The 27,305-nt window shown below is 35.1% G+C and overlaps 6 protein-coding genes across 6 annotated transcripts; 4 read left to right on the top strand and 2 right to left on the bottom strand.

Moving 5' to 3' along the window:
* The first annotated feature begins 1,230 nt into the window (after positions 1–1,230).
* Positions 1,231–1,906, top strand: LOC106346468. Its single transcript, XM_013785806.3, has one exon. The coding sequence runs from the start codon at positions 1,456–1,458 to the stop codon at positions 1,756–1,758; it is 303 nt and encodes a 100-aa protein (XP_013641260.2). The 5' UTR covers positions 1,231–1,455; the 3' UTR covers positions 1,759–1,906.
* Positions 1,907–2,990: 1,084 nt separating this feature from the next.
* Positions 2,991–4,761, top strand: LOC111198570 (RNA polymerase II C-terminal domain phosphatase-like 5). The gene has a single exon (XM_022687235.2). The coding sequence runs from the start codon at positions 3,810–3,812 to the stop codon at positions 4,746–4,748; it is 939 nt and encodes a 312-aa protein (XP_022542956.2). The 5' UTR covers positions 2,991–3,809; the 3' UTR covers positions 4,749–4,761.
* Positions 4,762–4,906: 145 nt separating this feature from the next.
* LOC111198572 (mitotic checkpoint protein BUB3.1) lies at positions 4,907–7,614 on the bottom strand. Its single transcript, XM_022687242.2, has 9 exons — positions 7,360–7,614; positions 7,161–7,291; positions 6,981–7,063; positions 6,317–6,583; positions 6,159–6,234; positions 6,000–6,080; positions 5,692–5,770; positions 5,489–5,589; positions 4,907–5,177 (listed from the first exon to the last, which is right to left on the bottom strand). The coding sequence occupies exons 1-9, from the start codon at positions 7,474–7,476 to the stop codon at positions 5,090–5,092; spliced, it is 1,023 nt and encodes a 340-aa protein (XP_022542963.2). The 5' UTR covers positions 7,477–7,614; the 3' UTR covers positions 4,907–5,089.
* A 1,832-nt stretch (positions 7,615–9,446) lies between these two features.
* Positions 9,447–10,622, top strand: LOC106346483 (zinc finger protein AZF2-like). The gene has a single exon (XM_013785830.3). It carries the CDS (start codon positions 9,672–9,674, stop codon positions 10,464–10,466), a length of 795 nt encoding a protein of 264 aa, XP_013641284.2. The 5' UTR covers positions 9,447–9,671; the 3' UTR covers positions 10,467–10,622.
* A 2,340-nt stretch (positions 10,623–12,962) lies between these two features.
* Positions 12,963–16,620, bottom strand: LOC111198576 (protein SNOWY COTYLEDON 3). The gene is made up of 6 exons (XM_022687250.2): positions 14,910–16,620; positions 14,541–14,660; positions 14,326–14,442; positions 13,932–14,021; positions 13,421–13,528; positions 12,963–13,327 (listed from the first exon to the last, which is right to left on the bottom strand). Exons 1-6 carry the CDS (start codon positions 16,281–16,283, stop codon positions 13,262–13,264), a joined length of 1,875 nt encoding a protein of 624 aa, XP_022542971.2. The 5' UTR covers positions 16,284–16,620; the 3' UTR covers positions 12,963–13,261.
* A 1,448-nt stretch (positions 16,621–18,068) lies between these two features.
* Positions 18,069–20,407, top strand: LOC106346499 (probable polyamine transporter At3g19553). The gene is made up of 3 exons (XM_013785855.3): positions 18,069–18,327; positions 18,432–19,444; positions 19,667–20,407. The coding sequence occupies exons 2-3, from the start codon at positions 18,468–18,470 to the stop codon at positions 20,124–20,126; spliced, it is 1,437 nt and encodes a 478-aa protein (XP_013641309.1). The 5' UTR covers positions 18,069–18,327; positions 18,432–18,467; the 3' UTR covers positions 20,127–20,407.
* Positions 20,408–27,305: the final 6,898 nt, after the last annotated feature.

Here is a 27,305-nt window from a genome sequence, read left to right on the forward strand (position 1 = left end):
TTAATATTTATTTAATAATATATATTTATATATTTTTTAATACTCTAACTATAAGAATTATATTTTTATGTATTTGGTGAGGGTTTTGAACAATTTGTTTTCTTTTTTTTTTTGCATTTGGATTAATATATAGTTGTATATATACGAATAAATATATATATATATATATACAATTATTTATTACATTAATAACTAAAATATAATTGAGTAGTTATTTGAATTTTGAATTAATATAAATTAAATTCATTAGTTTAAAAAATAATAGATTAGTTAGTTAGTTCCTTAATTTTAGGTATGATGTATATTTAACAATTAAATTATATATGAGTAGAAATAATAGGAAATATAATTGAATATAATGGTCCAACCTAGACTATTTGTAATTAGATAAATATTGCTTCTGTTTTAATAGTATTGATTTCAAATTCAGATTTTTTAAATAAAAAAATTAAATATTAATTATTTGCGTTATTTTATTTAGATTTACTCTTTTCGAATACTAATACTTATATTCGGGTTCAGTTCTTTTTTTTCTAGATTTTCGAATTTTTTTGTAGATATATGTTTAATTTAGATAGGTTGGGATAACGACTTAAATATAATCTTACAATATATTTTTCCAAATCGAATCTGGTATGGATTCAGATATTTTCCGTTAGATTCGGTTTGGATCTCTGATTCAGTTATACCAAACCGGGTTTAGCTTTTCTTCCCGGCTTTGTGTTTGAATTTTACGGCTTTATAAATCAGTGACGCGACTTTTCACCGGCGACGACGGGGAGCTGATAGTTGAAACTCGTAAGGAAAATCGATGAAGTTGAAATCGGGTGTTCGATGCATCTGAAATCAAATCGCAAACAAATGGGTCACGATATCAGTGGAGCCTGCGGGCAGCTAGTCGTGAACCAACCTGAGAGGTCCTGGAACTGTGGAACTAACTTAAGGACCCCCACATATTTTCTATTAGAGCATCTCCAATGTAAAACTACATTATTTCCTCCAAAATGGAGTAAAAATGATAATGGAGTGAAATTGCTCCAACCCTACTCTATTTCCTACTCCATAATGGAGTGATGAACAAACAAAAAATAATTTACTCCATTTATGGAGTAAATTTCATTATGGAGTGAGATATTGAGTTGGGTTGGAGCATTCCTTACTCCATATTCACTTTTATTCTATTTTAGAGGAAAAAATGGGGTAGGGATGGAGATGACCTTAGAGTTCTATTAAAGTTCTTATTGTCAAAGTCAATTACGTAATGCTATCATCAATCATGACTATATCCTATATATAAAGTTGGTATAATTCCACCAGCAGGGTCAATACTTATCCATAGATTTGATCCAACAGTAGTCAATTCAATACAAAGACAAGTTTGATTCTTCTTATGTCGCATAATATAAATATTGGGTTTCTGTAAGATATTTTTCACATAGAAACAGAGAGATTTAAATGGAGGGGTTGATTCCATATCTGATTCATGCTATCAAGAAAGACCATAAGCCACAAGATCAGGGGTATCGATCGTTGTCTGTAGGATCTAGCCGAGGCTACCGACCATTAATGATGGGACAGGAAGGTTCTTCTTCATTACAGGGATCTTCTCACCGTCGAACAAAATCAGAGTACAAGCCACCTGTGATGATGGATATGTTTGATCAGACATCATCAGGAGGTCTTGGTCAAAACTCTGTGAATGAAGATCTTTCTTCTCAGAATATAGCAACAAAGCTTCAGCATGCAGATAGACGTTGAGCTTCTGTCAGAAAAAAAAAATTTTATAATCTGAAATCAAATTGTAATAAGTCTTAGATACCAGTTATATGAATTTGTTTTAATTGATTTATTTATTTATTATAATAATGTATTGTACGAATTAAATACAATATAAAATTGATTCTTTTGATTAAACTGACTTATTGTTGTATTCAACAACACAAAAAAAAAGAATGACCAAGAATAGTAAAGAGAACTGTCAAAACAAAACAATGCGTAATAGCAGAGGAATGATCTGTTGCTTGCTTGGCACTAAAGGATGAAAGACCCACATTAGGGCATTTTACAACAAAAAACATTGGAGGCTTTCTTCATTATGAACATATTTGAAACTTGAACACATTAGATTCCACCAGTTTTCTTCTCTCTGTATGCTACAGGGTTGAGAAACACAGCCTTCTTTCTTATCTGTCTCTGTTGTTTCTGACACAAACCTCACAAGAGTCATTGTTAGTGGCAATGGATAAATTATGATCAAGTATTGTTTTCAAGCTTCTAGAGGAAATGGATGTGGGGAAAGTGCGAAGAGACGTTCATCACAGACCAGATTCTGCTGAAAATAAGAAGTATAATCCCTGTGTTAGCAGTTGGAGGGATATGGCAAGACAAAGGTTTTTTTTCTTGAGCCTCACACTGAGTAGAAGACAGAGAAGAAAGTAAAAAAGAGGGAGGGTTAGCGAATGTTTTGAAATTGCCCAAGGAAGATAACAGTGTATTCTTCAGAGTCGAGCAAGAGTTGGAGTAGAGATAGAATTGAATCGTATCACGTGGTAGGTGAATTATGTTTTTGGAGGCGAGCTTGGGGAGGCCAAAATTACCAGCTTGTGACTCATGTTGTTCAATGTTGCCTCAACACTTTCTCTCCGCATCGCGTGTCGCACACTCCTAGTAGCTTTGTGATGTCCTCTCACCTCTCTCGTCGATTCTCGGCTTTGGTTTAGTTGCCGTGTTTTTCTTTCTGTTTTTCGTTGTTGTGTTGTAGTTTGTTGTTTCCGCTACTTGTAATTCTCTGTAAACTCTGTAAAAAACTCGAAAACGGTAATCAATTTTAACATGTTTACCAAAAAAAAAAAAAAAAAGAATTGAATCGTATCGATGAACTCTCTCGAAGAAATATGAATATCCATCTCTAAAGCAGTCTTTTAAGTGGTTTATGATATACTATTGGATTTGCATCTACAAGATTACTATCCTGAAATCTGAATCTTACTTGAAACATTAGTATAAGTATTACTTTCACTTCTCAGCCGTCACTAGAAAGTAGAAACACAGATCAGAATTTGTGTTTAAACTAAACTGCCTAATACGAAGTAGAAAATGTTGGTTGTAAATTGAGTTTAGTGAAGGGGTGCATGTGTTAAGGGTTGTGAATTTTGGTTAAGTAGATTTTTTTTTTTTTTGAAAAAGGGCTTTGGTTAAGTAGATTTATTTAAGAGTTTTAAAGAGATAGACACAACTCTTCATTTGTTATAGTACAACTCTTCATTGAAGAGATGCAATGAAGAGATACAAGTGTTCACTTTGTAATGCTTCATTTTCTATTTAAACTTTTGTTGTTGTGGTGGAAAACAATAAGTTCAAATTTGTATTCTATTAATAAAAGATAAAGTTTTTGTTACTTTAGTTTGCAGTGATCAAAATCTATACAATCATATAGATTGTGACATAGAAAATTTTTCTCTCTTTGTTCTTTTGTTTAATTATAGAAACTTTAGTTTTTTTTTACAGAAAGCGCATGTTAAATATAAATATCTAGCCCATATTAATTGGATTCCAGAGAATACAAGTAAACTAGACGGCGCATTAAGAAAGAGGAAAAGGAAAACATAGAAAAGAATAGATAAAAAGGCATAATGGTCAATTACTATAACAACTAGTATTTCCTTTTTTCATCTAGTGAGTTTCTCACTTTATCGTCTCTCTATATAAAAGAACAAGGGTATCAAAGAGTGAGATTTTCACCTCTTCATTACCATCACCCTCTCCAGCGTTACGATCAACCTAGGTTCTTTACGTTGATCAGACAAATCATGTCCGTAGTTGAGAACATTCATCTGGAACCGAGAGCCAAAAGGCAGAAAATAGAACCTAACGAGCCTTCGTATTCTAGCAAAAGATGTGGTCACTGGTTCGTTCGTTACGGAGTATGCACCACCTGCAATTCCTCTGTTGACAAAGACCAAGGCCAAGCATTCAATTATCTTTTGGATGGTCTACAGCTAAGCCACGAGGCTGTAGCCGTAACAAAGCACCTTACCACATTAGTCTCTTGTTCCAACGAGAAAAAACTTCACTTAGTCCTTGACTTGGACCACACGCTTCTCCACACCACTCGTCTACCGTGTCTCACCGAAGCAGAGAAGTATCTAATCGAAGAAGCGGGTTCAAAAAGAAGAGACGATCTATACAAGTGGCAACCTCAAGGAGAAAATCCCATGGTGTTCTTGACAAAGCTAAGACCTTTTGTTAAAGATTTTTTGGAAGAAGCCAACAAGATGTTCACAATGTATGTCTACACAAAGGGTAACCGTGATTACGCTAAATTCATCATGAAGCTTACTGATCCGAAGAAAATCTATTTCGGTGAGAGAGTGATAACAAGAGATGAGAGTCCTTATATGAAGACGCTTGATTTGGTTTTGGCTCATGAGCGAGGAGTGCTGATTGTGGATGATACACGTGATGTGTGGCCTGATCACAAGAGCAACTTGGTTGAAATTAGCAAATACAACTATTTTAGGATGAGCAAGAGCAAACATTCGAAGCCATACTCTGAGGAGAAGACAGACGAGAGTGAAACTGAGGGTGGTTTGGCCAATGTTTTGAAGCTACTCAAAGAAGTTCACTGTGGATTCTTCAGAGTAGGTGAAGAAAAAGAGTTGGAGTTTAAAGACGTGAGGTTGCTGCTACAGGAGATAGAGTTCAATCATGCCGACAAAGAACCCTTTAGTTCTGTAGAAACATTATAAAAACATCTGTGTGGTCTCGTTCATAAGTGTTACAAAAAAAAAAAAGTCTCGTTCATATGTAATAAGTGTATATTTGAAAAGTTGTTTTGATTAAGAACCTTAAAACCATATTCCATATGTTGTTTTACTATATTTCTTTGGCATTAATCTAATATCTCTTAGGTAATAATATGTCCTTAAAGCCAAAAGAACTACAAAGTATTGTATTAAGTATTTACTTCTACTTTATACACTCAAACGAAAAGATTAAAAAGCTCAAACGTAGTTCCTCAATCTTTGGGACACTCTTAGCAAAGACAATACCAACTTGTGTTGAGGATGATGATTCTGTTTCTTCCTTACTATGCCGCAGGATTTGGATATGCCTTGGGTTTGGGTTTCACTTCGATTTCATTGACGTTTCTTACAAAGATGGCTTCTGGCTCGTGCCTGAAAAACATCACAAACACAGACCCAGTTAAAAGAGAATTCTAACCTGAAACCAACTACAAAAGATAAGATACATACAACCAGTATTACAAGATAGCTAGGTTTGTGACAACCTGTAAGACTAGGGAAAATGGTGTGAAGGTTCATATAAATCTAACGTTTAGTTTATTTCTATATGAGAAATGCTATGTTATTCTCTATCCGCATTTAATCAAAATAATGCCCAAACCATTATGTGTATCTCATCCAAGATTTCAAAGGAAGGCACGCTATTCTAAACTTAGAGAACTAGAAAGGGGACAGATACTTACGATTTTTCCCCCTCTTCAAATGTGTAGCTTGATGCAACAGCTAGCAGCTGACCATCTCGGCTGAATGACAGTGCTGCGATGCTTGATGGATATTTTGAGTACTGCAAAAGAAACAAGGACCAAATTGTAAAACATTCTTGTGCCACACTAGTGAACATTCTCAGAAAATGAAAATAAAAAAGATCTCAAGTCATTTACTAAACCTGATACAGCCTCTTCTTGTTGTTCCCATCCCATATGTTGACAAAACCATCACAGCCTCCCGTTGCAAATGTGCCATAACTGCAAAATTGAAAATATCAGATGATTACGCGGAGGTTTATAATTGTTCCCACTAATTATCATACGAAGCACAAGAAACCCTTTGTCTAGATGTATCTAAGATGTTAGACTTAAAAAGCATTTATAGTATAACATCCGAACATAGCAAATTAGCATCTCAGTAACTTCGAACTAGCCTTCAACTTACACTAAACAATTTTAGTTGAATCTTGCTGAGATAGGAACTCACATTGGATGGAAAGCAATGGCATTCACAGGGTAAACAATGTCTCTTCCAGCCTCTGATTTCCGATGGCATTTGAAAGCATATCTGAGAACAAGTTTAAATATATCGCAAGTCAAAGTAGTGGAAAAGAGGCAAGAATAAAACAAAACAGAAGAAACATACTTCTTAGCCTGAGCAGCCTCTGACAGATCAAAGAACTCCATCGCAACTCTTCCTTCAACAGAGCTAAGAGCATAACCTGCAAAATTTCAATATCAAATATTCAAAACTGAGGAAAGAGGGATACTTGGGAAAAAGACAAAGTAACTAGCAACCATAACCTGTTCCATTAGGATAACTACGAACACATCTGGTCTGGTATTTGAGTGAAGACTCCCTTCTTTGCTCAGGCTGAGACATATTCCTGAGATCGTAGATGTTGACGTGCCTTCCTGCTGTTGCCACAACGAGACGGTTTCCAACAAGAGACAGAGAGTAAACACGCTCTGGTTGCAAGTATGTCCCCACCTGGGTGCGCTCCGGCCCACTTGCACCTCTTGGATCCCAACACTTAACTGTTTTGTCCCATGATCCCGTAATCACTTGCCCTGTAACATCCATCACATACGAAACAAATCAGGCTGTAAGCAATACTTTGGAGGCTTGGAGCAGTAAGAAAAGAACCAAAATGGTGAAAACAAATGAATACGAGTTCCAGATTAGTTACTTCACAACAGAAATCGTTACATTAAGGTTCCAGTGTCCATAGTAATTGCTTAACAAAGAGTTTTCTAGACATGAAAAGCACCAGAAATGGTCTGTTCAAAGCTACAGCATCAAAGAGCATGATTAACAATCAAAGTTCACTATCCTAATATACTGAATAAAACATGGCAAATAAGTATATCATCAGCGTTCTATTAACATAAACTACTTAACTAGTCAATGTCACTGTTTCAAAGCTAGCATGAAAGAGCATGATGATGATCAACACTATAACAATACCTGCAGCATAAGAATACTCAACACAACGCACAGGCTTTTCATGCATCCCCAGAACATCCTCTTTGCCAACATTGAAAACAATCCTGAACATATTTAACCAAAACAGAAAAGAAAACGCTTTCTTATTTTTTCTTCACAAAGTTGAGAGACTAACCCCAGATTCACACAAGAGACAAATACCGTCTGACTTTGTTGTCGCTGCCAACGCTGAAACCAGAGGAATCGTCGTGGAAACAGCAATCGAGAACAGCGCCGCCGTGTAAGAACTCTCCTTTCAACGAATTGGTGCTCACATCGTACAATCTCACACGCTTACAGAAGAACAAGAAACGATTCAGATTAAAAGAAAAGGGAGTTCGATCAAATCAGTGTTTCTAACCTTATCCCATGAAGAAACGAGGAGATGGTCACTCGTGTTGGAAAACCTGAGATTCGAGATGCCGTCGGACGGTGGATTCGCGAGCTCACGACCGGCGGACGGAGGAGGCTGACTCATCCCGTTGAAGTTCACAAATTCTAGGGTTTCGGGGGGAGAGGGGTTTTGAGTTTTGAAATCGAAGTAACTATTTTTGCGAAAGGAACAAATCTCGAATAAGATATATTTCAACTTTATTTTATAAAAGAAAAAAAAAGAAAAATGAGAATCAATTTTGAATTTTATCTGACTGTTTGAATTCAAAGCTGTAAGCGAAGTGGTCGATAGTTCGATACTAGAGTGTGCAAGTGTGGACTCTTTTTACTTTGATCATGACTTTATTTAAATTAGAGAGAATGAGATTTTTTTTTTGTTTAGAAAAATCAGAGATTTTTTTGGTCAAAAATGAAGGGATTTTTAAATGAATAAATTGGATGATCCTATTCTAATTTAATACACTCTTTTATTTAAAAATTCTTTTTACTTTTTTTTTCTTATGAATATAAACTAAAAATAAAAATTTTAATTGTAGAATTCAATTTTTGATATTTATCGTATATTCTAGTTATTTAATAAGCCTGTTTTCATATCAATAAAATTATTTTTCCAAAAAATAAACTAACATTTTAATTAAAAATTGAACTAAAATTAAATTTTGAATTAAATTTTAAGAAAACAAAAGAAAATCATAAATTCAACTAATACTGTACCGATATTACAAGTTTATAACCATGCCAAACTGTTTCGATCAAATTTTATTGTATTTTATTTTTATGTCAAGAGTTTATTTTCTTAAAACCAAAAGAAAACACCCAAAGTCTGGGTCAAAGCTGGAGCATTAAATGTCTGATAATAACTTCTCATCTTTGGGGAATGGGTCTGAAATGGGCTTAATAACAAGGCCCATATTCTGCACATTTTTGCAAGCAAGTAAATAAGAAGAAGATGAGAAATGAGAATCATAGAAAGCGTCTCAAACTCTCTCAATCAAACTAACACATGTAAACGTCGCGAACGCGTTTGGATAAATCACGTCCAACTTTCTTTGCTTGTTGGGTATAACAACAAAGTGACATCGGCTTACAAGTGGTAACGGAACTACCACGTGTCCTATAAACACACCCCGTTTTAGTTGCTAATACGGTACGCCACGCCTCACCTAATCTTGTTCCTCACCTACACTCAACTCCACTGAAGTTAGCTCAACATTCTTTTTTCATTTTTTTTTTAACTTCCAAAAAGAGTGTTTCACTAAACAAGTTATCTCGATTTGTTGTTTTGTTTTTTCAATTTCATTAATGATTACTTTAGTAATACTTACCATGCGGTAAAGATTACTAACCTGAGATCATGCTGATTAGATAATGGAAATAATCTATAGCAATTTTGATAAATCTTTGAAAGATTAGTACCCCAAAAAAACGTAATTAGGCGTGTACGCGTTTGGTTTAAGACGTGCCCCACACGGCTCGTGGCCCGTAGCCAACACATAAGTCAGCTCCACGGGAAAGGAATGCTCCTTTTTTATATTAGCTAAAATCTGTTTTTGGGTTTACCAATTTTATTAATTTTCTGGTTTTTGACTTTGAACCGGTCTCTCACTCGTGATGACTACCTTACTAGGTCAGCTGTGACCCAAAAACTCGGTTATTTCTCCAGTAATTTACATCAATACTAAGCTTAGTTTATTTGGCCAATTGGGGTGTGGGATGGTTAAAGTTAGTTTTAAATCTATGATTATTTTTATATATATCTTCGACGATTTTCCTATATTTTGGGAGTTTCTTTGGTATCTTTTTTTTGCTAAAAAAGTTTCTTTAGTATCACAATGGCTTTTGTATATATAAGAATAAACCAAAGACAAAATATGAACGTGTTAAGAAATTAAGAAAATAAAAGATGTTCACATCTGATTTGATAATTAATGTACTATGTATTTGATTGCATTTCTAAAGCATCTTTTTATTTCTAGTCTGACACATATTCAAGAAGCTAACATGTTATGCAATAAAAATGAAATCATTGTTGAGATTATGATCTGATTTCTAATTAAAAATAGTTATCTTCCATATTTATTACTATAGTGTTAGGCTTCATAAGTAACACAACAGAGTATATATATATAAATACGAGACCGACTTAATACTCATCCGCCACGTGTTTTTGCGTATAAAAAAACAGAGTCCAAACATTTCTTCACTTCACTCCATTCTCTCATCTAACATCGACGAAGAAGAGAGACACACAACACAACACACACAAAGATTCGTCTGCTTATGGCTCTCGAAGCGATGAATTCTCCTTCGTTCACAGTCCGTAAAGATAGAATCGCAGCAACAGACGATGATCTAACGAACGACGCCGTTTTCATGGAGCCTTGGCTGAAACGCAAACGCACGAAACGCCAGCGTTCTCGCAGCCCTTCTCCGTCCACCTCTTCCTCCTCGCCGCCTCGATCTCGCCGCCCTAAATCCGAGAGTCAGGATCTCACTGAGGAAGAGTATCTCGCTCTCTGTCTCCTCAAGCTCGCTAAAGACAAACACTCGCCGCCGCCGCAGCCGCAGCCGCGAGACTCGACGAAGCTCTCGTACAAGTGTAGCGTTTGCGGAAAAGCGTTTCCTTCGTATCAGGCGTTAGGCGGACACAAAGCGAGCCACCGAATCAAGCCTCTAACCGCCGATAATTCGACGTCTCCGATCATCGCCGGAGAGAAGCATCACAGTTCCGCCACCGTCCCTCCTTCCGGGAAGATTCACGAGTGCTCTATCTGCCGTAAAGTGTTTCCGACGGGTCAAGCTCTGGGCGGCCACAAACGGTGCCACTACGAAGGGAACCTCGGAGGAGGAAGCAAATCGATTAGCCAGAGTGGAAGCGTGTCGAGCACGGTTTCGGAAGATCGAAGCAACCGCGTGTTGATCGATCTGAACCTCCCGGCTTTACCGGAGCTCAGCCTTCATCACAACCCAGTCGTCGACGATGAGATACTGAGTCCGTTGACCGGGAAGAAACCGCTTTTGTTGACCGATCGTGACCAAGTCATCAAGAAAGAAGATTTATCTCTAAGAATATAATAATAATTCTATTATTATACATAAAACTTGGTTTCATTTTCATTCGTTACAATTATTTTTATTTTTATTTTGGGATTGGGTAGTGATTCATTTCATGTCAGGGGTTTATACAAAATATGATTGTTTGGTTTTGAATAAATCATAGTTTCATTTTGATTGTTTTTTAGCTCGAGCTCAGTTTGTATAATATAAGACACGTGGCATTCTGTGTGTGAACACAGAGCAGAAATAGTCGGGGGAACGAGAATCCGAATCCTTTCCATGTGGATTCGTTTCCTTGATTAGCATTTAGCACATGTATTATCAGTTCGGTACATAAACTGTTATTTTTATTCTTTGCCATACCTTCCGATATGGTTATTGGCCACTAAAACCTATAGAGTGCACTATAGCCTATAGTTTTTTCTTTCTTTATATTAATCGTAATTAATTGCACATGCATGGATCGTTATTTAATTTTGTTGATTATATCGAATCATAAATACAGATGTGACCACGAATCTGTGCATTGGTTCTTTACTTCTTTAGGTATGTGATTAAGATTCTTGGCCACTAAACTTTAATTCGAGCCTAACTTCTTTCTTTGTACCATTCAATTTATTATAACGGTGTTTTAGGAAATTAATTGAATTTGTTCCATGCCGACCATCTGATAAATTGATTGTTTGATAGCGGATCAGCAAATATTAGTTGTTTCGTTTTGCTTTGACACTACTGAAAGTCTGAAACTGTATTCGCTCGTGTACGGTTTCACCTAATCACACACTAAAGAGAAACCCAACACGTTATTGTTAAGTGTAAAGTGTCATTTACTAATACGCGTCGCAAAATCAATAGAACCACCACATATGTCTTTGCTGATTAATATGTTCTGCAACGTATTTTATTAATTTTCATTAATGAAGTGGCAGCCATTTTGGTTTGGCGGTGCTGTTTATATCTTACACCAAAACACCACAAAACTATTTTTTATTTAATTTTCTAAATAAAGAGAAGCCTCAAATTCGGCACAAGATATTATTATGTGAATGAAAAGTACAAAAAGGTGTGAAAAGTTTCTAGTTAAAGACTTAATAGATAAGAATATTGAAAATTCTAAATCAACTGTGTACATTCCATTCGTGTTCGTCTTGCATATAAACTATGATGTTCTTGACGTGTTGCTAATTATAATCTTATCCATATAAATTCTTATAAAGCTTTTCTTTTTTTTGTTCTTACTATCAAAATTTAGAAAAAGGATCACTTGGTCACCACTCACCAAGTCTTGGGTGATGATTGTTTCCATTAGTTTCTGGTTTTAGTTTTTGGTTTTTAGATTTTTGTTTTAGATTTTGGTTTTTGGTTTTTAACTTTTAGATTTTGGTTTTTGAGTTTCAGTTTTTGGTTTTGGTTTTTGGTTTTTAGATTTTTATTTTGCTGTATTCTTAGTTTTTTTATAAAATAAGCAATACATTGTTTTAAAATAATATTTTTTTTAAAAATACCATTAAAATTTATCAAAATATAGTGGATTTTATTTAAAATAAAAACATTACCATGTTTTAATTATTTTATTTTTAAGTATTATACTTAAATATAATTAATAAAATATCTATAAACTATTAAAATTATAATATTTTAAAATTTTGAAAGTATTTATAAATTTTATTACATAAAATATTTTTCGTTTTTTAGAACTTGAATGGCTATTTTTTCAAATTAATATAATATATTGTATTAATAAAATATTTTAAATTTATAATTTTTAGTTGTTGTTTAGTATGTATAATAAAATTATTCAATAATTTATTTATAGATATTAATAAGTAATTGGTTACAACTAATACTAATATTATCTATATTTATTTACATATATGAAACACATATATTATTTTACATTAATGTTAAATGATAAAAAATATTGTATGGGAATTTTATCTTTATGAAAACATTATTTACTTAATTATTAATAATTAAAATATAGTATTTTATACAAAATAAACAAAATTCGTTTTTGTATTGAAAACCCACAAAAGTTGGTTTTTGGCTTTTCTTCACAAATTGGTTGAAATTTTGAAAAACTAGTTTCCCTAAATTTTAGGGAATCTATTTGTTAAAAAACTTGATTGGAAGTGAAATGGTTTTTACAAAAACAAAAACTAAAAACTAAAAACTTGATTGGATAAAAAATGGTTTTTACAAAAGCAAAAACCAAAAACTAAAACAAAAACTACAAACAATCAACCGTACTGAACAAATAAGAATAATGACGTCATTTGTCTATTTATTTAAGCACACAACAAATAGTGAAACACGTAGTCCAAATGCATTTGATGCGCGACACTTGAGGAAAAACAACAAGATATGTATTTATAAAAACGACGAGGAGTCTACACACATAACTAAACAACGACACATAGTAAACAAGACAGCGGTAAGAAAATCAACACCTAAACAAGTAAATGCCTAAATGGGAAAGATCTGGAATGTCGATCCGAAAGGAGAAGCAATCAATCGTTAGAGAACCTTTCTTTTATATACACTTTTTCCTTCATTAGAGAACAAAGAGAACGATTCATTGTATACAATTAAGGCTAAAAACTTCATAGGTAAAAAAAGCACCGCATCCTATTCTATTAACTTTCTCTGATGTAATCTCCAAAACAAGAAACTTACGTAAGGAAACAGATATCCTCCGAGAATCTCACCTTTGATCCGGTTGAAAATGACTAAAGGCCGTGGGAATGTAAGCATGGTTAGCAATCATGTTGTGGAGTGGTGTGAGAGAGTAGTCATAAACCCATCATCAGTTTCTACAGTTGTGAAGTCAGTTTCCGGCTTAGTTGTATTATGTGCGTCTTCAAGCTACAGTCTTTAACCTAGCAAGAGTGTATTGATTTGCTTATAAAAGCTTGATCAGGAAGGAAACATGCAAAAAAGGGAAGAGAAAACCAGAGAGAGCATTCTTTAACCTGCATAGCTGCTACTATTGATAAGAATCCTTGACATTGTTCGAGCAAGACCGTTTCTTGTGCAGTGATATTCACCATCTCCGCCATTACTGAATTCATTCCATCCACCTACCAATGACATCAAACAACAACAAAGCACCTATTAAACCACTCAAGACAAGTGCATTGACAAACAACCAGGTTCTAGTTTCTGACCAGAGTTAAAACTGCTTCCGTGCCAGTAACTAATATTCGAAACAGTTGAGCATTTTTAGAAAGAAATGCTTTAGAGGACTTTCAAGAATAACTAGTTCTAGACATATATGCATATAAGAATGGACAAAAGCAAGTTTCCACCTGCTATCTAATAATAATCATTACGATATTCTTTATTCTCATGTCGCAGCTAGTATACTGCATTCTAATTTTCTATTCTTCCAAGCAATAGAGACAATGCATAGAAGAGCGATAAGAGGATAAGCTTTCATAAGTCACATAACTCACGTTATAATCCCTGAGACAAGAAATTTACCTTCGATGTCAGCGAGAATATGGAAGACGCCATAGCATGCATCACATCAACAGCTGAACTAACAGCATGCTTAAGATGTAGAATATCAACCTAACAACATAAAAATCATAAAGAACATTTAGAAAACGGAATCTAGTGTTCATTACCTAAGGATACAAAATAAGCCAACACAAATTAACATATTAGAGTAAGGTAAAATAGCACTCCACTCCCCAACCGGGGCATCTAGCTCTGGTGGTAAAGGGCTCACAGCTGTGAGTACCGCCACCTGGTTTCGATTCCCGGCCACTGCGAAATTTAACATTCGGGCCGCAGCGACACAGATTAGTCCCTTGGGCCTGGGAAGCCTTTGGGGAAACTGTGTATAATTCAAAAAAAAAAAAATAGCACTCCCCACAGCTTTTCCAATAATTGGAAGACGAAGCGTGCTGGCTTTCAAGGCTTCAGTTGCTCCCAACAAAGAATTCAAATGATCTCTGTCTAGAAGAGACCATTCTTCTAGGTAACCCATCTACAATTTCCAAATACAACGGGTTTTGTTAGCGTCAACAGAGCAGTTACAAACGCAATAACATGATAAACGAAATTGCTAGAAGTTCATATTCCCACCTGCTCCTTCAAGATGGAAGCTAGTTTCAGTTTCTGCTTCAGCAAGAGCAACCTGATCCGTTTCAGAGTGACAGAATGACGCAAGTCCGAGATTGATACCCATGCATTCCACAGGTTTTTCTGTCAAAAAAAGAAAGTCTGCTTTCACTAGAGTGTGTCTAGTTTCTTGGACCAAGTTAATGACTCAACTATCTATAAGAACTCTATACTACAGTTAGCAAGACTTCATACCCTATTCTACCGATAAAATAGATTACAAATCATGCACTCTCCAACTCTGCTGCAGTGCTAAAAACACTTACGATCCAAGCAGGTACAACCATACGTCCACAATTATTAACATAGCATTGATGGTATAAGAATAGATACCTCTGCACTCAGTCTCTGCACCATGAAAGTGGAGTCAGCCCTGGCATTGGCAAACCGCCACTGCAGATGACGGTTATACAGAAGCCTCAACAAGTGGGCATCCACAACCCGATCCTCCCCAATCTTCCCCCTCCTAATATCAGCAGTGAAACAAAGAATCGAAGGCAAGTTGCGGTTATAAGCGTTCATTTGCTCAGAAACTCCATTTCTCACTCGACAAGGACTAGAAAGTGCTCTAGCAGTAGATGAAGTAGCTGTCGCCTTAACCTTACTAGGTGAAGCAGGTCGAGTAGCACCACCTCTCATCGGAGAAGCCATACCACGAGGAGATGACACCAACGGAGTATCACCAGAGAACCGTTTAGACTGACTCAACTTTGATGAGATACTACTTATCCTCGAACTCGGGCTAGAGCACCGAGGTGAGCCGCCAGGATCCTGCAACCGTCTTAACCGGGTGTTAGTCTCTTGCCAGAACTTAGCAGAAGCTATAACGTTACGTTGCGAGCTCCTTCTTTCACCACGTTCTTGCGCACCATTAGTGCTACCAGATGAAACACTATCAGAATCAGACGCAGTAAAGTCACTAGAACCCAAGCGTGAATGTGAAATTGGTCTTGTTACTCTTCTCGTGCTCTCATCACCTTCTCCCAAATCTAAACCTAGTCTCACAACTCTAGAGCTCTCATCAATCAGAGAATGCTGCAACATTGATCCAAGCTTCTTCCCTCTATCATCACACTCACAATCCACATTTTTAGAAACTGAACTCACCGCAGATTTAGAACTTCCTCTCGTGGAAGCGCCTGGCCAGAGCTGCTGCTGCTGGTGGTCAACCGGCTTTGAGTTCTCCCTCTGATCTCGAACCTGCGGCGACCTCCGCCGCTCGGGGGTAGGTTTCCGGTGGGAAACCGGCGTGGTGGTAGTAGTAGTAATCTCCTTCTTCTTGCTAATCGGAAGTGAAAACACCTCTCCTTGGAAGGAAACAGATAAGCTCCTGGTGGAAGTGATGAGCATCTTCGCCGCCACCGACATTTCAGCGACAGGAGTCTGCGACGGCCGGCGACGGTCTACCGATTGAGACCGATTGGGTAGCGAGGAAGGCGCGTTGATCCGATTAGAAGCGGGAGGAGTGGCGCGAGAGAGCAAAGGGGAAGGATACCGCTTACTCGTCTTGAGTAATGCAGACGACGAAGATGTGATAGAGGAGGTGGAGTGAGAGTGAGAATGGGAAGGAGAAGGGGATAAGTAGCGAGAGGGTACATTTTTGAGTGTAGGTCTTCTTCGTTCATTGTTGCTGGGGAGAGGTTTGTCTTGCGGATCTGGAGGTGGTTTCCTGGTGGAGGTTGCTGCTTGAGGAATCGCGGGGACCATTATCTCTCCTCTTCTTCCTCCTCGTCTGCTTCGGCGGCTTCGTGATCCTCTGAGTGCATTACAGAGATTTGTCACACTTAGGCTGAAGATTTGGGTGCAAAACAAAAAGATCCCTCGATGTAGATTTTGAATAATTTAACTTGCCTTCGCAGCCAAGAGAGAGAGGAGAGGAGATTGTGAGAGTGGTGGTGGTGGAGGTGGGGTTTCTGGATTTGGGGATTTTCCCAAACTTTTTAGTATACTTCTTCTGTCTGTATGTTGTGTAGCTCATCTTTTTTTAATTTCAGTCTCCTTTTTCATTTTTTTTTCTGTTCAAATCCATTTTCAGATTTAAACTCTTTTTAATTGCCTAAAAAAGCTATACGTAAATGGCTAATTCTTTCGTTTTCTGTCCAATCCTTTACATATTTTATTCACAAAAATCCTAAATTAACTAGATTAGTGGTGTGCCGTAACTATTGTAAACATATGAATTAAGGAAGTAGATGATTTTCTTATTTAATCATTTACTGCAGGGGTGATCGGTGTTGGCTGTGAGTGTTTTACACAACCATAATTCTCTTTAGAACAATAAAATCAAAGCAATCAAGCTTTATTAATAAAAACTAAAGCTAAAGCCAAAATTTTTAAAAAGAAATATAATGCTCTAAAAATTAATTCTTCTAGAGCTTTAGGTGTAATTGGCTATTGTTATAGTTGATCTCTACAACCACAATTATACTCACATCTCTAAATCTACACCAATTTTGATTTTTCTTAAGCTCACAGCTCTTTTTTTTAGTCCACAACACTTCATTAAATTTGTGACTTTATAATTGCTATGCAGAAACAAATTCTTACCACCCAAATTTAAAGACTTTTAAAAGTTAAAAATCTAGAGCCAAAGCCAAAAAAATCGCAATATTTTTACAGCCAGAAAATGAAATCACAGCTCTTACCAATCACACCCTTAGGTTTACTGCTTTTAAAACTTTGAAATAAACTTACAACAATAAAATTTAAAGTTAAAACACACAAAATCTACACTTAAAATCTTAAAGCAAAAAAATCCAAAGCTACAATATCTACCAATCAATCAATCCATGTGTTTGTTTGTTCATAGGAGAAGCTTTTCACTATATGTGATAGTTACTACAACTGAGATTCATGGCGAAACTTTCCTTCACTTAAGTTAGAGTATGTATTTAGTCTTACTTTTCTATTGATGTGTTCGTGGAAATACATAGAAGAGCTCCGCAGTTCCAAACTATAAAACCTTTCATGATGTTTTATTATTCTTCTTCTTTTCTTTCATTTGGTAAGGCAGAGAATTACATGGATAGTGCCTTGATCTGTGGACATATGAAATGAAAAAGAATAATTGTAGATTGTGTGTTAATACTTAATCATAAGGCACATATCAAAAGTGTTGGGACTGTTGGCTAATGGGCCATTTACTAATGGCATGCTTATTACTCATCCATCATGCAGGAGGTCCAAAAATTGATTTAATGTGTGTTTCATCAGTGATGGAAAAAATGGGTTGTGGTCCCTGTGGAGGAGCCTACGAATTTAAAAGAACTAAGCAACCAATTTAAATTAGAATCTCACAGTTACAAACTTGCAATGCACCCAACTTAGAAACTTTGCTTATCGAATCTATTAGTTTGGTATTGGGCTGAATTGATAAGGCCGAATCCAAAAACCAAGTTATAAATTGATTTGACTTTTGTTTTATATTAATAAATGTAGAAATGAAGAAGAGAAGAAAAGGTTCCTGTCCGAAGCAAAAGTTTGACAAAGTCCAGGATTGATGGGGTAAGTGTAGTGGGAGCCATGTGGCGTCTTTAATTACAGATAAACTAATGAACACACCAAAAACACGATTCATCAAGATCTTTTCAAATCATCACACGTCACATCCCATCTTAAAATCTGATAAAGAAAACTTGTTCAAGCTTCGTCTCCCCCAATCATTTTCATCTGCATCAGTTTCTGGGTTTCATCAGAGAAAGAGAGAACGAGTCAGAGACCCAGAAACCCATCTTCTTAATTTGACTTTCTGGTTCGTATATCCTCTGCCTTTTTGAACATATAATCTCTCAAAAGACTCTTGCTTTTTAGATTTTCTCTTGTAAAGTTTCAATCTTTTTTGTTTGTTATCCACAGGACTCTCTCTCTCTCTCTCTCTCTCTCTCTTGTCTGATGGGTGAAGAGATAATCGCAAACGATGACAACAGCTCAAAGACGAAACCAAGTCCAAAGCTAACACTCTTGCCTCTTGTATTCCTCATCTTCTATGAAGTCTCTGGCGGCCCTTTTGGTGTGGAAGACTCTGTCAAATCAGGTGGTGGTCCTCTCTTAGCCCTTCTAGGCTTCCTCATCTTCCCTCTGATCTGGAGCATACCCGAAGCTCTAGTCACAGCCGAGCTCGCCACAAGCTTCCCTGAGAACGGAGGCTACGTGGTCTGGATCTCTTCAGCGTTTGGCCCCTTCTGGGGGTTCCAGGAAGGGTTCTGGAAGTGGTTCAGTGGTGTTATGGACAATGCTCTCTACCCTGTGTTGTTCCTTGATTACTTGAAACATTCGTTCCCTGTTTTGAACCATGCAGCTGCTCGTGTTCCTGCACTATTAGTCCTCACGTTCTCGCTGACGTACTTGAACTACAGAGGCTTGCATATCGTTGGCTTCTCAGCTGTTCTGCTAGCTGTCTTCTCCCTCTGCCCTTTCGTTGTGATGGCTTTGCTAGCGGTTCCTAGGATCAGTCCTAAGCGTTGGCTGTTTGTTGATTTCAAGAAAGTTAACTGGAGAGGGTACTTCAACACCATGTTTTGGAATCTGAACTACTGGGACAAGGCTAGTACTCTTGCTGGGGAAGTTGAGTCCCCCGGGAAGACGTTTCCGAAGGCTTTGTTTGGAGCTGTTTTGTTGGTTATGGGATCGTATTTGATTCCCTTGATGGCGGGGACTGGAGCTTTAAGCGAGTCTGCTTCAGGTGAGTGGAGTGATGGGTATTTTGCTGAGGTTGGGATGCTTATTGGTGGTGTTTGGCTCAAGGGTTGGATACAAGCTGCTGCTGCTATGTCGAATCTTGGACTGTTTGAAGCTGAGATGAGTAGTGATGCTTTTCAGCTTCTTGGTATGAGTGAGATGGGGATGCTCCCTGCTTTTTTCGCCCAGAGGTCAATTACTAAATTATGATTTTTTGTTTTATTAAAGTTCTCCTAACTTAGTTTGCAAGAGTGTGTTTTGGTTATGATTAATGTTCAAGAAATCGTGAGGCAGTAATTAGGCGGGAAATTATTATTAGTCGGCGCCTAGGTGCTGACTAAACCGATTTTTAGAACACTGGTTGCAATGTCTTTGTACAACTGGGTTTTAACGTTATTTGTGTATTGATGCAGGTCAAAGTATGGGACACCAACGATTAGTATCTTGTGCTCAGCGACAGGAGTCATATTCTTGTCATGGATGAGCTTTCAAGAGATCATTGAATTTCTGAATTTTTTATACGCGTTAGGAATGCTTCTTGAATTCGCAGCCTTTGTGAAGCTAAGGATCAAGAAACCGGATCTTAACCGACCTTACAGAGTTCCCTTAAACACCTTTGGAACTTTGATGCTATGTCTGCCTCCTTCTTTGCTTCTCATCCTTGTGATGGTTTTGGCCACCGTGAAGACGTTTTTTGTCAGCGGTGTGATTATTGTTGTTGGGTTCTGCTTGCACCCGTTCTTAAAACTCGTGAAGGAGAAACGATGGGCGAGATTCATACCAGAGGAAACAAGACCAGTTTTAGAAGTTCCATCTGAGTCTCAGTTGGATGAAGAACATGGTGATGAGTCTTCTGCTAGCCTTCTCCCATGAACTTTACACACACAAAGACAGATCAACGAAAACTCTGTGATTCTTGGACATGTCTAAAAAGAGACATGAACTTGTGTAGTTTATTTCTGTCTTGTTCAGATAGAGTACACAAACGAAAAAAGTGTAGCAACAGACCAACAGTAAGGTGTCTCAGTCGATTTGTCTATGATTACAGTATGATTATGTATATATAACTGTATACATCATAATCATTATCTGCTAATGCAGTGAATGTGTGTATTCAAAAGATGAAGCTGAAATAAATTGTTATTTTTTGTAAAGGGGATTTACTTTCTTTCCTTTTGGGCTCGTGTTTGGCCTTCATGATCGGGCTACTTTAATCTTAGACCATGTTCGTTAGCATGTTGCGTGTCGCTATTGTGATCAAATATTGTCCGTTTGTTTGACTGTCATAACATCGCATTATCCCTAAAATTAACCTGCCGTCAGTTGTGTGTTAGCAAAACGAACAAAAAACTGATTGCAAAGACGTATAAACGAATATGGATATAATCCTTTTCTATAGGTTTTAGTTTTTTTTTTTTTAATCAAAACTGTAGGTTTTAGTTCCCTCTTTAAATCAAAACCAAAACCTGGATATAATAAGTCCATTTGTTCCATCTCTTTTGGGTCTAGTGGCGGCGACTTTGTTTTATGTACACCATGGAAGTCTCCATTGTGAGGCTAATACTAAGCGGATCATGTTCATCAGCTTGACTTGACTCTAGCTGTAACTGTCAGCACAATATGCAGTTGAGTTTAGTCCTTGTGTTCTCTGTTGGCCACCATATCTTAGTCAAAGGAAATGCTTCCTGAATTGTATACTGTAGATTTCCTGAATTGTAAACTGTAGATTTCTGGAGTTCTGGATTCTAATAGTGAGATTATAATATAGAGAAATTCCGTTAGTCAAAGGAAATGCTTCCTGAATTGTATAATATAGACTACAAAAAAGGAAAATGACCAAAATAAGTTTTATTAAAGGGTAAATCTATACTATTAAAGCAGAATCCTTCTTAGAATTATGCCCCTGACTTTTCCAATTAATTACAAAAATTTCCATAAATTTTTCAATTGTTTTTAATGGTTTTCAGAAATTAAAAGCCCAACATTGCTTCAGTCCAACTAAACAAAACAGCCCAATAATTTAAAAACTTAAAGTCAAAGAAGTCCAACACTGTTTTTTTTAAAACAATTATAGGTCAATTTAAATACATAATTATTATTTAATATTTGTGTAATTATAATTTAAAATTTATGCATTATTTAAAAATATGTAGAATAAAAAACGTAATGTCTATTACATTTTTCATATAATATTCAATTAATAAGTTAAAATTGTAAATAAATAACCTTAGCAAATATATAATCACAATATGATTAAATTTATTGAGTAGAAGTTTACCATTTTAAAATCTTTTAACTAATTAATTAGTACACAAATTTATTATTATATAATAAAAAAATAAAGAAGACAAGATTATAAAAATTGAATATAGATTAGACAAATATTTATTAATTTAAATAAAATTTTTAAAAGAATCGATTCCGCGCTTTGAAAGCGCGGGTCAAAATCTAGTATGCACTTATACTCAATGGTTAACTAATAGAGTTTTGGGGATATGATTTCAAATTAAAAAATAAAAACTAGATATTAAAATTTTCAAAATAAAAAAAATCTATTTTGGTCATTTTATTTTTTGAGTGCTATTTTGTGACAAAAACTTAAAAATGGCTATTTGAGAGAATTGCCCTAACTCATAATATATCTAATTATTCATTCTTTCACACTTTTATTCATTCATTTATTTATTTTACTCGATTCTATATTTAATTAAACATACATATATATTTTATCTTTTATATTAAAGCTAGATTTGCACTTGAGAGGTTCTAAACTAAAGCAGAATGTTAATTTTATGTCACATCGAAAGGAAAAAAAAGAAGGGAAACAAAAAAAGTTCTTTATTTTTAGATTCCCACCTGAGGCTGAGAGGTTCTTTACACCAATTAGAATGAGGCATCTTAATTATGCAGTTTTCTTAGGGGTGTTCAATCCGGATATCGGTTCGGTTTCGGTTCGGTTTTTTTCGGTTTTCGGTATTTCGGTTAGTAAAATATAACTACCATTCTAAATCCATATTTACTTCGGTTCGGTTCGGTTTATATACCGTCGGTTTTCGGTTTATTCGGTTTTATACCAAAAAACATAATTATTTTGTTTGAGATCATATTATATGAATTTTAGAGTCATATTGTCAACACAATCATTTATTAAAAATATATTACATGTTCAAATAAATGAAGAAAAAAGTAAAAATACTTCTGCCATCAAATAAAATAATCAAATTTATAACTAAAATCAAAGCTTGAAATTTTGAAAATAACAATATGAAACAAAACAGAAACATGAAAGAAAAGTTTTTCTACTTTTCCATATTTAGTGTTCATTAAAGTCATGCTTTTTCAATTGAAAAATTTCCATTAATTATTATCCATCAAATTTATAATCTTCATATTAATTTAGTGAAGACTAAAATAAATAAAAAAAATCAAAAAAGACTTAGAAAATAAGATGTTTGAATTGCGATGTATTGTTATTTAGTTATAGTTTAAGTGTTTTACAAATTAAGATTTTTTTTTACTATAAAATTATGGTAATAGTTATTAACACAAATTTAACTTATGTAACAAATAGATTTTCATGTATTGTTATAAAATAGATACATATTTACATGTTTCTACTTTTAATCGGTTTTGTTCGGTTTATTCGGTTTAATCGGTTATATACCAAACCATATCCAAATCCTACGGTTTTTATAAAATTATATCCATTCGGTTTATATGGTATATACCAAAACCAAACCATATTGTCTATTTCGGTTTCGGTACGGTTCGGTTTTACCATATTGAACAGCCCTAAGTTTTCTACAGTTTTAGATTTTTTTTTTTTTTTTTTTGTTAAAAAGTTTTAGATTTTTTTGTAAAGAACATTATCGTTTAGATTTTTCTTACAAAAATACGCGAAGCAAAATTCAACTTAAGCACCAATTTGAATTCCATCGTGTATTTTCATAGACCTCTCAAAATGGTTCGAGCCAGGATCGTATCTGGGTCGATAATCTTTTGGTTTCGAACAATTGGAGTCATTAATAGCGATTGTGTAGACGAAATGTGTAATTGGTTAATTTGTAGTTATGTAACTTTTTGTTCTGTGTTTTCTAAGCATATCAGCATATATTTTATTTCAACTGATGACCAAAAACAGAATTAGCTCATATGGTAACGTATTAAGATATATAGATGAACAGATATATCATGTTCCTAGAAAATAAACGATCTAGATGGGTCTTTGCATTTTCTATATTTACCAAATAAATTTCTCAACGCATATTTTGAAAATTTGTAGAAAATTACAAAGCTATAACAACAAATCAAGTCGAATAACTAAGATCAATGTTTAGTTTTCTTCAGTAGACAAAAGGAACCATCTGTTGAAATGGACTTTTTATTTTAAATGGACTTGTCTGTTTATAGTCTTATTTTTCTTATTCAAATATCTTCCACTGTATTTCGCATTTTTTTCCATTTGTAGCTACACAATGTACATCAAGGACTATATGCTAAGTTTCCTATTGAAAAGCTTGCGACCTAAATAAGTAGTTTACATTTTAGTTACTTATGTTCATGCATATGTTAAAGTTAGTTTCATTTGAAAAGTTTGAAGGCGAATGTTTTAATTTTAAGTAAAGAGAGAAAAACAAAACCACTTATGAAAATGCATTACACTACAGAAAAGACAAGCGTATACAAATTAAACTCTAAAACATTGTCTACCAATTAGCATGCATAATGCCTTTTAACTAGAAAGTAGCATGACAATCCATGCATTCGACACTACGAGTGTGCAACTTGATTGTTTTTCGTGTGACCTCACCAGTAACATATCTAAAAACTTTTAGCAGCATAAAATAACATAAATTTTTTAAAAAATTATGGAGTTTGAGCTAATTATTTTTAAAAAAGAATCAAAGTTTGGATCTAATCACTTACAGAAAATTAATTTAACTGTTGCGTGAATCTCACTATATACTTGATTAAATATCAAATTTTCTTAACACTTAAGTTATCTCTCAGCTAATTTTTAGTTATATTATTAATTTTCCCTTATAAAATCATGGGATTTTTGCAAAATTGACCTACAACTTAAAGTCAAACACAAAACTAACCTCCTTTTTTTTTGAAAATTAGTTTTGCCCTATTCACCCCACAAGTTCATATAATTTACAAAAATGCCATCAATTTTTTTTTTTTCGAAAATGACATCTTTACTCTCTCACCCTCATCATCTTCAAGTAGTTACAAGATTGCAATTGTCATCAATACCACAACCACCATGAACAACCAATTTGAAGCTCTTAATGCTCCCAAAATCGATTTACCCTTCTTCTTTTTCCATTCTTGTGAACTAAACACAACATATCTCTCACTTTCTCTCCACAATGAGCTAAAAAAACCCAAGATTTTGATTCTAAATTTTTTATGGTTCATAGAGTCATAGAAGCTAACGATTCTGGGTGGGTGACTTTCGTTTGTGATTCTATGTGCTTGGAGAAGCCTTATGTATGCTAAGGAACTTATCTCACCAATTTAAGGTATGACATCGAGTTTTTTTCCAGATCTGTTCGTCAGACGACTTACTTGGGAAGTCGTCTGGCTGTAGACGACTTACCTGGAAGTCGTCGGGCTGTAGACGACTTACCTGGAAGTCGTCTGGTCAACACAGAGGTTATTTTTGCAATTGACTTTGAAATCTATAACCTGAGACTACTGAAAGTTAAGTCGTCTACTATTGTTTGGTTTCAAAAAAATTACCAAAGAACCTAGACGACTTACATTTCAGTCGTCATAGGTTAGTTTTGCATTTGACTGGATAATTTCAGAAGTTTGACTTCCCCAGACGACTTATATTTCAGTCGTCTGTCGAAAATTAAAATAATAATATTTTTTTAAAAGTAAACGACTTACAATTAAGTAGTCATAGGTTAGTTTTGCAATTGAAAAAAAAAACTTCAAGATTTAATTATACACAGACGACTTATAATTTAGTAGTCCACCAGACGACTTACTTGTAAGTCGTCCAGGATTTTTTTCCGAGATTCTGGTCAAACCTCGTAAATCCTGAACGACTTAAATTTCAGTCGTCTCGTGGACGACTGAATTATAAGTCGTCTGTATATAATTAAATCTTGAAGTTTTTTTTTCAATTGCAAAACTAACCTATAACGACTTAACTGTAAGTCGTCTACTTTTAAAAAAATATTATTATTTTAATTTTCACTAGACGACTGAAATGTAAGTCGTCCAGAAAAGTCAAACTTCTGAAATAATCCAGTCAAATGCAAAACTAACCTATGACGACTGAAATGTAAGTCGTCTAGCTTTTTTGGAGTTTTTTTTTAACCAAACAATACTAGACAACTTATTTTCAGTAGTCCGAAATAACAGATTTCAAAGTCAATTGCAAAAATAACCTCTGCATTGACCAGACGACGTATAGTTTAGTCGTCTGGACAACTTAGACTGAAGTCGTCCGCATCTTCTTTGATAGTTTTTAAGTCTTCTACGTTAGTTTTTGAATAACTTGTATTTTTAAGAGTGATAAGTAACTTCAAGATATGTAAAACTCATATTTACAAAATATGTTCTCTCCCTTAGTTTTACTAAATTTAACTAAGTTTTTCGACGCAAACGTATAATAAATATGATATGCTTTGACTAGTTACTATTGTTTGTTTCCATCTCTTAAGTATTATTGTTATAGACAATAATGATGACTATTGTTATGAGTTGGAAGAAGGGTTAAATGCTTCTTAAAATGTTGTATCAATATGAAGCTACCAACATTCTTGTTTATTAAGATGAAAAAAAGGCCATTGGAGTTTATTATTGCATATGAGAGATCCAAAGATAAGAAAAAGGCTACTGAAGTTTATTATTTCATTGATTTGTAAATGTGTAAACACATTGTTAGCATATTTAATACATCTTGGAAAACATTATTACTGATTTTACAAAAAATTCACAACTAAAAAAGTATACATGCAATTCACAAAACAGACCACAAACAAAACTATTATAGATCATTTCTCTACAAAGACAAGCTTGGATTCCACTTGAGTAGACAAGACCAGACAACTTTTAAGAAGTCCAGACGACTTCTAAGAAGTCCAGACGACTTCCAGGAAGTTCAGACGACTTTGTCAGAAGACTTTTAGGAAGTTCAGACGACTTCCGGACGACTTTACAGGAAGTCCAGACGACTTTTAGGAAGTCCAGACGACTTCCAAACGACTTCCAGACGACTTCCAGACGACTAACAGGTAAGTCGTCCCAGAAGTCTTCCAGATCTGAAAAACCTGCATATTAAATCCTGATCTGAAAAACCTGCATATTCAAAAACGTTCAAATGGCTTAAAACAGAAAAAAATTGAGTGGAAGATTAAATAAATCTACCTTTACAGAACACACAAAAATACATATCTAAAAATAATAGATCTACCTTTAAATTAGTGGAAGATGAGTACCATCTAATTAAAAACCTGCAAAAAAAAATAGATTGTAAGAAAGACATGAGACAAAATTGAAAAAATCATATAAAGTTTGGTGTTTTCAAGTCAAAGAGATTAAAGTGGGTTTGGAGAGTTTTAGTTTGGGAAAAAAGTAAGAACTTTATACAACAAGAAGTTACCAAATGAAGAAAAATCAGACATAAGAACTTACCAAAACGCTCAGAAAAATCCAGACGACTTCCTAGAAGTCCAGACGACTTCCTGGAAGTCCAGACGACTTCCTGGAAGTCCAGACGACTTCCTGGAAGTCCAGACGACTTCCTGGAAGTCCAGACGACTTCCTGGAAGTCCAGACGACTTTGTCAGAAGACTTCCAAGAAGTCTAGACGACTTCCAGACGACTAACAGGTAAGTCGTCCCAGAAGTCTTCCAGATCTGAAAAACCTGCATATCAAATCCAGATCTGAAAAACCTGCATATCCAAAAACGTTCAAATGACTAGAGAAAATGAGTGGAAGATTAGATAAATCTACATTTATAGAACACACAAAAATACATATCTAAAATTAATAGATCTACCTCTAAATTAGTGGAAGATGAGTACCAT

Source organism: Brassica napus, chromosome A1 (assembly GCF_020379485.1).
Source record: "Brassica napus cultivar Da-Ae chromosome A1, Da-Ae, whole genome shotgun sequence".
NCBI lineage: Eukaryota > Viridiplantae > Streptophyta > Magnoliopsida > Brassicales > Brassicaceae > Brassica > Brassica napus.